At 30.3% G+C, this 11,262-nt stretch overlaps 1 protein-coding gene across 1 annotated transcript; it reads right to left on the reverse strand.

The window, feature by feature from the left end:
- Window positions 1-457: 457 nt before the first annotated feature.
- On the reverse strand, window positions 458-5,378 carry LOC130982409 (protein NRT1/ PTR FAMILY 5.8-like). The gene is made up of 4 exons (XM_057906408.1): window positions 4,906-5,378; window positions 4,301-4,518; window positions 2,164-2,687; window positions 458-1,494 (listed from the first exon to the last, which is right to left on the reverse strand). The coding sequence occupies exons 1-4, from the start codon at window positions 4,958-4,960 to the stop codon at window positions 633-635; spliced, it is 1,659 nt and encodes a 552-aa protein (XP_057762391.1). The 5' UTR covers window positions 4,961-5,378; the 3' UTR covers window positions 458-632.
- Window positions 5,379-11,262: the final 5,884 nt, after the last annotated feature.

Here is an 11,262-nt window from a genome sequence, read left to right on the forward strand (position 1 = left end):
CCTCACAAGAAGCTGCACCCGGATTCAAGTCTTATGAGAGAAAAAATGAACCCTTAAATGAACTCATGCAGTGTGTGTGAGTGTGTTAGGTAAGTGTGTATTACATGAGTAATACTTAGAACTAGAGACGGTCTAATCTATCTGACAAAAAAAAACTTTCTAATTATTCTCATAAAAACTAATTACTCTCATAAGGACAAAACTGATTGACTAAAATCACGCGTCACTCTTTTTAAAAGACACATAAGGACAGCATAATATATTTTCCTACCATAGTCAGTACTATAGAATTTCCCTAAATTAAATTCTTACTCTTAATTTTTTTTTTTTTACTCTCATTCTTATTCATTTCCTTGTTTACATTGTAAAACGGAAAACAAACTGAAGTGAAAAACATGTCTGAGGACAAGAAATTTTAAAGTATATATAGGTTGAAACAATGGACCTATAATCTTTATCATTAGATCCCAATGTGCATTTTGCACTTTGCACCATTACATTCTTTGTGCATTGTAGAATAATTCTCCAATATTTAATAATCAAAATACACCATAAACTATTATTCAACATCAGTTAAAGTAGTTTACATGCCAAAACGGATATTAAAAAAAGAGAGAGAGAGTAAATAGATGTCAATTTTCACAATCCGAATCACTACAACTACTACTACTACTATGGTAGTATTTACACAATAATGAATACAACACTAAACTCACAAAGCTCAAACATGCCAAGAGCCAATAATAACTGTCCAATCTTGCTTCATTGTTCATGTCATCAGAGAACCAACTTGGTATCCCTCTTGAACTTGTGAAGACCTCAACAAGTGTAATCAAAAGTGCACTCACAAAGCTACCAACACCAAACACACTTGTGTAGAGTGCAATCCCCATTGTCCTCATTGTTGTAGGAACCTCACTGTAGAAGAACTCTTGCATTCCAACCACAGTGAAAATGTCTGAGATCCCAAGAAGAATGTACTGTGGAAGCAACCAGAATATGCTTAATGGTACTGTTGTTTCCTCTTCTCTTGACCCGGATGATGAGATTCTCATCCGTTGGCCGATTTCTAGCCGTTTCATTTCGACTAGCGCCGCTAGAACCATTGCTATGATGGAGAGAACCATACCGATTCCCATCCGTTGCATCACGTTTATGCCTTTGTTTTGGCGCGTGATGATCTGGGTGATCGGTATGAAGATTCGGTCGTAGAGTGGCATCAAGAGGATTATGGAGAGTGTTATTGCACTTTGGAGTGTTGCTGGTGGGATCTTGAAATTTGGTCCAATGTTTCTCTTCATTGTCATGCCTTGCTTTGTGAAGAATGTTGCTGGTTGTTGGAAGATCACAGCAAACATTAGAAGCATTGTCCAAATTGGTAAGAGCCTAAGAACAACCTTGCCATGTGATAGTAGCTGCTTCCTAGTTTTAGAATCTTTTTTCAGATTCTTGAGGCTTTCCATGCTTTCTTCACAAAGGGGTTTCTCTTGAAGCCTGAAACATGTAAATACAATGTTCTCATGTAAGTACTAACATTAACACGAGTATCATAATGATAATTTTCCCTTCTTTTAGTTGATTTATGAAATGAATAGTGTCTTTTGTCAGAATATGATGTTTCATAGTAATATTGGTATTTCATTCGTTTCATTTGTTTAATTTGTACATGAAAAATGGATATCATTATTTCCCAACTCAATCTAATGGTGTAAAAGAAAAAAATTATGAGAAAATTTTGGGAACTAACATTGCAGCCAACATTCAGCACAAGAAAAAAAAAAACTAAAATTCTAAAAAATGAGAACATCTGAAACTCAATTAAAGAAACATCTGAAATTAAACTCATCAAAAACTCATTTTTAGCAACTTGTTATAGTGTTGACTATATTATTGGCTACTATATTATTGATTCCCTAGCATTACTCATTTTTAAATAAAGAAAAAGAAAGTGGAGATTACTGCAAAATCCTAGAGTGATAAATTAAAGTGGGTATTCTTATGGTGCATAAGGAGTTGCATGTTCAAAAAACATTTCTCTTACTTGTAATACACTCTCTAATTTTTTTTTATCTTAGAATATAAGAATGTGCCAAAGCATGACAATAGAGTAAAATTAACATTAATCATGCTAATAAAACTTAATTATGTGAAAGTGGAACTTACTCCAGTTCTAAAACCTCAGACTTTTCATTGGGTAAGGTAATTCCACAATGGAAGCATTTTAATGCAGATTCTTTCATAGCTTGAAACATGTCCCTAAATGGCTTCTTAGCTTGATGTTCATCATCACAATCATCATGTTTATATGTATATATAGGGTTTCCACATGAGAAAATCAAAATGGACATAGCCATTGAAATTGCAGGGATTGCGAACCCGATCACCCAACCAAATGTGTCTTGAATGTAGGACATAACTGTCACACCCATTAGGCTTCCACTACAAACACCAAAATACCACCATTGAAAGAACAATGTTTTCTTCTTGGAACTTTTGTCATCTTTGCTACTAGGCAATTCTTCATCTTCGTCCAGTTGGTCCGCTCCGAAGGCTTGCAGCGACGGGTTGTACCCGCCTTGGCCTAATGAAATCAAATAGAGAGACAGAGAGAGGAAGGAAGAAGACATTGTTCTGTTTCTGTGGTGCCATGACCTTGCTAGTGCTGTTGATGTCAATGCTGTAAGTCCCTAATAAGAGAACACAAATTTAGTTGTTGATTCATGATTAAGCAAATATTGAATTCCACTTTGCAACTTGATGTAAAAACTCTATGTTTGACATCTATATCTATATAGTTCAAAACTTTATATCTTTGTAGTTCAATTCTCACTGGGTTATGAACAAAATAAGTTACAACCATACTAAGTGTATCCCAAAAGTTAACTACCAAATCGGCCATTCGTATAGAATTTTTTAATAAGACAATAGTAAAGGAAAAGACACTAGTACATATTTAGCAACATAAAAAACTCTAGTACTTTCTATTTCCAAGGACATGCATGTTACTTCAGATTCCAAAACAATCTATGTCAACGAAATGCGCCGTTATATACTGGTTCAAACTAAGTAATTAAAGCAGCCACAAAGTGCTACCTCAAGATAGGGAAATGTACATGTGCTTATTAATGTGAAAGTTCTTTCACCAAAACAAGAAGGGTGTGGTTCAACAGACAAAATCATAAGCATAAGAAGAATGTAATAAATTAAAGTATGGTCTTACTGTTGTTTTTGGTGAATCATGTTGTATAAGACATGATTGTATTATATTGTAAAGACATGAGAACCATGTTGCTATAACTTTACAATTCTTAACTTTAGGTCATTTTAATGATGGATCTTTTTTTCAATAACGATCACCTTTTAGATTGTGGTGCTTGAGTGCTACATTGAATAATTAAAGAGGAAAAAAGATATACCTTTTCTTTTTCTCTCTCCCTAATCTAAAGTTAATCTTTTCAATCCTATCATGTTATCATGTTGTTTTACTGCTTCAACAGGACAAGACAATAACTTCAGTTCTATAACACATGCTTATGTTTTTATTTTATTTATTTATTTATTTTGTGGTTACATACATAAGAATATGAAATCCCAGACATATTAGTGATGGAAAATAATAATAAGTATATTTAAGTAGCTTCATATAACCGAAAATTAGCAGATTTATAATTATATTACATAGCCAATATAATAATAATAAACACAACAACATTAACAGCTAGCTTACATAGGTAATCTATGCCTGGAAAATTTAATATAAGTAGTGAAAAATGAGGGGCTATGGAAAATTCGTTTCCTTCTTAGATTTCAAGTAAAACTTTTCATGTTATTCAGGATTATTAAAGTGTCTGTGTTCTTCTTTGCCAAAAAAATTTATGTTGAAACTCTGGTTGATTTTATATCTGACTTTGAAAGGTAGCAAAACATGATACACTTTCTCATACCATCTGAAATTTTTATAGAGATCATTATTTCATGTATGCCCAAATAGGAAGATTATTTATGACTCGGACTCTAACAAACCTACAACACAATCCATAATAGAACTAATAAGAATAATATATTATTACAAATATGGCTGCTATATTATATTAGTATGTCATATCTAAACTCCAAAAAATTGTCCTATGTTAAGAATATGCTGCTTGACTCATATTTTATCTATCATTAAATGGGACATAGATTTCACTTAAATTTGATTCACATCTCATTTAATAATAAACAAAGTAAGTTCTACCATAATTAAAGGTTTATTCATATATAAAGGTAGTTGATATTGAAGTTGTGGAGGGTGACTCACCATAAGATAGAGGAAAGAAGAGGCCATAATTGTGGAATATTTGTGCCAATAAGCATCAGCAATGGGTGCCACCAACAAGGGCATTATGGAAGTGAAGCCACACCAACTATTAACCATTTTCGCAGCAGATGAGTTCCTTAGCTTCACTACATCAGTTAGGTATGTAACCAAATTTGATGCCACCCCTTTATATGCAAACCTCTCTATGCCTGCAATTGCTGCAATACCCAACACCAATTAATCATTAAAACAAAGATGCTTCATAAATAACAATGACAACTATATATTCTAATAGTAATATGTTTTTTAATAAGTGAACATTTCTGTGAAAAATTAGAAAGGAAGAGTTTCAAGACTAAAAAGGAATCCTTTTTCCATTCCTCCAAAATCAAAATTCCAGACACTTACTTTAGAGAAATCGTATCGTTAAGATGCTTTTAAAAATTATAAAAAAAAAATAAACAAAACATTCATTCAAGCTTCACTAATAACAAACACCACTGTTCTCAATCTATAAAATAAGTTAACAATCATTTCCAATAAATAGTTAGAAAATGAGAAACTAGAGAGATATTTATAATAATTAAATAATTAAATGTACATACCTATGAGGAGAATACATGACTTGTTGAGCCTCCTTTGTCTTTGTCCACCAGCCATAATGACCCCCAAAAAAAAAAAATCCACCAAATAATGCAACAAATTGAAAATGAAGCTAGCAACCCTGCAATCCAAATTCCAAGATTTTTCTAAACGAGACACAGCTAAGAGGGCAACAAGAACAAGAACACAAGCCAAAGCGATGATGATGGATTCTGATGCTTGTTCATCATTTCATTTTTGGTTTGGTTTTGGCTTTTTCAGTAACTGAAAAAGTAGGCACAAATAATTATGGTGGATTCCCCGTACACCTTACAAAATGCCACCCCTTGCATGAATTTGGCTCATCAACATTAATTGAATGACTTTGGAGATTTGAATTATATATAGAGATTGTAGAGAAAACATTGATATATACGGTGTATATATATAACATTATAACTTTAAGCACCTTAATGGACACTAGACCTTTCACTTTGTAAGATCATGCACACAAAAAAGCATACCCCCCCCCCCCCCCCCTTTGTTCCCCAAAAAAAAAAAATTGAAAAGGAAAAGGAACATGTTGCTTGCTTTGTTCCAAGGTGTATTGTATCATATATCATATTATTTGTGCCGGAGCAATGTTAGGGGGCAGCAATTTTTGTGATTGTTAGCCATCAACTAGCCATCAATGATGATTTGATGGTGTGAGATTGATGTGAGATTTCATCCAATGGCTCACCTTCCTCTGCTGGTTACATGCTGGCCAAAATTCAATAAAACTGCTGGCTCCCTAGACTTTTTCTTTGTGCCGAGATAAGTTCATATGTAAGACCGCACTTTCAGTTTCAGAGTTGGTGTCTTGTGAGTTGTGATGGCGTTACCAAGCTACCAAGCACAGCCATGTAATCATTCATGTGAATGTACCATTTATTAATAATAGTAATGTTCGCCCTCTTTTCTCGAATTAATATATTTTTGTTCTCGAACATTTAATTTAGTCTCTAATCATTATCATTATGTCTTTAAAGACCATGTAAGTTTCATAATAAACGTGACTAAAACATGGAATCAAATCAAATATATGTGCCCTGTCTAGAAATTAGTATTTATCTTACGGTCGATAAAGTTATCCTAGAATTAGTCAAAGGTAACCACACCAAAACCAAAAATAGATGATGATAAAAATAGATGCGGTATTAAATACGATAACTGTTACTACATCTAATTAGAAAAAGAATTCCTTCTTAAGAGGAGCACCCTCCTCTCTTATGTTCTGGCAGGATACACATCATTTGACACGTGACATGCAGCATGCGTAACACGTCTAGTTCCACTTCCCTATTGTTCCACGTATATTGAAGAATATTCCAAATTTTTTATTATTTTATATGTTTTTAGGTTATAATAGCCACGAACCGAATTGTGTTTATATGACGAGGCTATAGCACTAATGACTGGATAACTCCCCATAAGAAGTTAAAAGAACACTGTTGTATAATAATTATTCAAACTTTTCGCAGTGATCAAGGGTTATAAATTTATAATTACACAAAATAAAATAATATATACTTATTGATAAAAAAGTTTATTATACAATATTTCCTAAATATATAATATACTAGACGAAATTAATATTGCAGCTATAGTATGTGTATCTCAAAGATTTAAACACCCAAGTCCTTAGCACCTTCTCTCTGCTTTTCATCATCCATCATTTTTCATTAACTTTTCACTCTCTTTTTTTTCTTTATTTTGTTTTTCTTCCAGTTTCGTTTTTAGCTCTATAAGTGATGTCTAATTATTAAATAAAGGTGAGAAGATTTTTTTTTTAAATAAATTAAAAATATTATTATTTCTAAAAACGAATTATTTAAACTTTAAATACCAGAATACGTTCTTTTTTACTTCAGATAAGTTCGTCACATTTTCGGCGAATTTTACTTTACATTCTTATAAATAATTAGCTGATTCAAATTGTTAACTTTCATAACAGTCTATATAACAACTATTATCATCATCTCCAAAGTATATAAAAATATACAAAAGTACACATGAATAAGTTTTTTTTTTGAAAAAATAATAATTTTTCAATTTATAATAGAAAAAAGAATCTTATTAAATATGGTTGTGTATCTATGTATTTTTGAAAACGATGACAATAATTGTTATTATTGCCAGCGATATTGCTATATTAATATACTCTTATGTATTTTTAGAGACAATAATAATAACTTAAAAATTTGAGTTTAGAAATTTTAGATGGAATTTAGGTGATGTTTTGCAAATTCTATAAAATTATAGGAATTTGCCTAAGTGCTGCAAATCTGTATGTCCTAAACAAAAAATACATTTCAAAAATTAAAATTAAAATATATTTTTTTTTAAATAATACTTTTTTTTTATTTTGTTTCAAAAAGAATCCAAAGGTGAGAGGTTTGACCGACTTAAATGGTTTCTAGCGGTCATTATGAACAGACCTATCACTTAGGAGAGTAGCAAGTATACATATTATGTGCACATCAAAAAATATTATATATATGTATATTAAGAATTAGTTATTAAATTAATTATTATATTTGTAGATAAATATATATTTAATTTATTTTTAATATATATTTTATAATTTAATATATATTCTATATTAATAATTAATTTTAGTAGATAATTTTAATTTATATCTAATATAGTTGTATTTATATATATACTAATGTTGTTTATAGTCGGTTTTTATTACAGTAATTGTATAATTTTAATAACACTTCAAAATTATTATAAAACTTAAGATTACATTTTTAATATTTTTACAACACTCTATTCTTTAATTTATATACTAGAGAATCTAAGGCTAGAGTTCCAGCTATCATAATGCATGGGTTCTGTTATTATAGTTATTAGGTAGGTAATTCAGTTATATATGGTTGCATTGGGTAATGTTGTTTTGCCACTTCGATCTATTGCTATTATTATCCTTGACTGTTATTATATATTAATCACGCTTCTTGTCATTTGTCAAGTAAAAGTAAAAGTTAGTTATATTAACCACTTATCCATTTTAGATATGATTTTATAAAAATTTATGCAAAATGACATTACTTAAAATAACATGCAGAAGATACATATATACCTATCATAACATGTTATTTAGAATTTCACTTGGAAAATGTATATTGTGGGATTGCATAGATCCTGAGATTCTGTTTCTCAATGATTCTATATCCAAAAATGTTTCACTCTCACTAAAAATTTATTGTTATATATTTGTTATTTTTCAATATATAATTTATATTTTAACATCTATGTTATATAATTACTTAATTTAGTGATTAATTTTTTTTGTGTATACGTAATGTAATTGTTGAATTTTAACACAAGGAATTAGATTACTAAGATAGGGTAAGTAATATATAATAAATTAATAATAAATATCCAATTTATAACAGGAACGAAACCAGTGATGAATGAAATATAGAAAATATATATGCATGTCCTACTCCATCAACATCAAGCTTTTTATTTTAATTTTTATCTCAAAAAAAAGGAAAAAAAAAAAGAGATTCCAACATGGTGTTTCTGCTTTTTTGTGCCTATTTATCTTCTATATGTCTATACCATTTTTGTAACTTTAGATAATAGCCTTTACAATCCAAATTTAGCTTCTTCTTTTTTTCCTAGTCACCAAAAGGAAAAAAAATTAACTTTTCCCCTCCTAATAATACAAATGTAAGTTTGACCAGTCACAAAACGGAAACGAAATGTAACTTTATGTGCTCATTTTTGTTTCTGAGTGCTATGCAATGTATACAACCATGGACAGAACAATCATGCGATACATGTTAAAAATAATTAAACAAGACATATATTTATATACATAATAATTAATTTAATAATTAATCTTTATTATATACATAATATTTTTATATACCAAATAAATATGAAGACAGTCTATATATATGTGTTGATAATTATTATTTACGCTTTTTAACGAGTTAGTAATAATTATTGGATTCAAATTGCAGTAATTTAATTAAGAAAACAACTAATAACTATCTTTTGTTAAAAAATAAAAAAAGTTTCAAATTCAAAACATGTGCTATATATAAAATTTCTAAAATTTTCTAAATTCAAACCGTGGCTAAAAATCTATTTTGATGCGATGCATATACCCTAGTCTAGCTATATTTATATTTCATTTAATAATAACTGAGGTTTGAATCATGAATATGAAATATAAAAAAAAAATCTATACAGATAATACTTTTTTCCTTTAATTTAATGTGTCAGAAGTCAGAACTCTCCACATCATCAAGACAACGGTACAAAAACATGGTACATGCTTGAGGTGGAACATGACACACACGCATGCACACACAACCCCCACAAGCAAGCAAGAACTGCATGAACACGTAGAGGTAAGTACTAATGAGTTGGTTGATGACTACGTTGGAGGATATCCCAGATTGATATTTTTTCCCAAAGTAACCAATGAACATACAGCGGCGGATAACGTTTGCCATGCATAGTACTTGATATATATATAGTTTCTTGCTCTCTCTTTAATAATGTTGGTGGTTCAGTGAGATGGATACCACTTTACTTTATATATTAAAATTATTACTGTTATTGTTTTCTTGCCAATATGTATAGTATATGGTGTGGTGGGGTGGTTTGGCAAATAGTAGAGCGACCGAAAAGCGTGTCTATCAATTGTGGCATTTGTAACTTGGATGTCATCCATCATGGGTTCATTAGATGCATGGTTCTTTAATTATTTTCACTTCACAACTTTATTATGTTAAAATTAATCACTAATATAAAATATATATTAAAAATAAATTATATATATTTATATATTTTATAATATTAATTTTAATGTGTAAATAATATTTTTATATACTATAACGAGATCACAACCGTAGTGGCAGTGACTTTCATGGCTAAAATTTGACCAGTTAATAATAGGTTGACATGTGTATAGTTTGCAGATTGCATGCGAAACGGCTCTTAATCAATTCTATTGTAGTAAATACTTCTTTTTTATTTGAAGGTTATTTAATTTGTAGAAATTTATGTTAAATAAGGGGTGTAAATGTAATTTTCGTCTCGTATATGTAAACGGAAAGTAGATGTCATTTTTTAGATCGACCGAAGAACGGTTTGTTCACACGATGTAAATTGAAAAAATATCGAGAGTGAATGAAATATTTATATAATATGTACAATAAAAGTTTAGAAAGTATTAAACATATAATTATTAATGTTATCTTTTTTTATTGGTATACGCTGTTAGAATGAATAATATTATGACATAATATTAAAACTCTAAATCCAAAAAATCAAAAGTTCGATCCTTAAAATTTAGCGATCAGGTCAACGATGAGGAAACCACACATTCCTTTTCTTTCTAAAGGAGGTGAACACTTTGTTCATCGAAAGTCAATATCCTAACCGGTTCATCGGCAAACAACCATATATTCGCGAGTAGTTGAGGGTCCTTAGGCATTATATATCCTGTTAAGTGAGAAGAAACTAGAGCTTATAAAAATAAGCTGAAGGTAGGTGAATTTTCTTTTTTTTTTTTTGAAATTTTTCTTTTATTAGTTAACAATGTTAAACAACAATTCCACTGTGGATGTTTATAGAATTGTTAGTCGAAAAAATACTTTCGAATGGATAAGGGGAATACCTATAGAATGGAGAAGATTCTCCAACTTCATAGGCCTACCTTAAGATTGAAAGGAGATCCATGGCTGTAACACTCAAATTTCCCGTGATGCAAATAGCTAGAACTGGATCGAGTGGAAAAGCATCTGTTATCAATTGGGGGCATGAAGGCTATATTGCCCGTTAAGCTAATTTGAAATGTTGGAGAGATATTAAAAAAGGAGTAGAAATCGAAAAGACACACATGCAAGTGTTAAATGGAAGTTATCTGATGCGTATTCGGTTTTGATACCTTAATAAGTCGAAAAAGTAATTTGAATAGAGAATCGAATGGTACTTTTGAGTGGAGAATCGAGCAGTTACACAAAGAAGGAAGTTGAAGGTTTTTCTCTGAGTTGGAAATTTATTGGTAACGTTCATTAACAAAAGAGCGGAAATGGTTACCTAGAAATATGCATACAAAGCAGCACCATGCAATTAGTGGTCGGTTATAGAAGTAGATTATAAATATTAGTAAGTTGTTAGAAATAATAGCTGAAACTTTTCTTCAAAAATACACTCAAGCACATTCACATTCCTAACAAATTTCTGAGTCTGCATTCAAGTTCGATTTCTGTAGAGTTCTTTCCATTATCTTTAATTTTTCATTTACGATTTCTGTCAATTTTACTTTTTCTTATCAGATTTATCTTCAAAGCATCCTTTAATTTCATTGT

Source organism: Arachis stenosperma, chromosome 5 (genome assembly GCF_014773155.1).
Source record: "Arachis stenosperma cultivar V10309 chromosome 5, arast.V10309.gnm1.PFL2, whole genome shotgun sequence".
NCBI lineage: Eukaryota > Viridiplantae > Streptophyta > Magnoliopsida > Fabales > Fabaceae > Arachis > Arachis stenosperma.

Excerpts from the sequence above, each read along its gene's own strand:
- LOC130982409 (XM_057906408.1), bottom strand. The coding sequence starts at position 4,960 with ATGGCTGGTGGACAAAGACAAAGGAGGCTCAACAAGTCATGTATTCTC. Across the intron at positions 2,688-4,300 it reads CTTCTTTCCTCTATCTTATG|GGACTTACAGCATTGACATC; the intron begins GTGAGTCACCCT and ends TTCTCTTATTAG. Across the intron at positions 1,495-2,163 it reads TCTGAGGTTTTAGAACTGGA|GCTTCAAGAGAAACCCCTTT; the intron begins GTAAGTTCCACT and ends TACATGTTTCAG.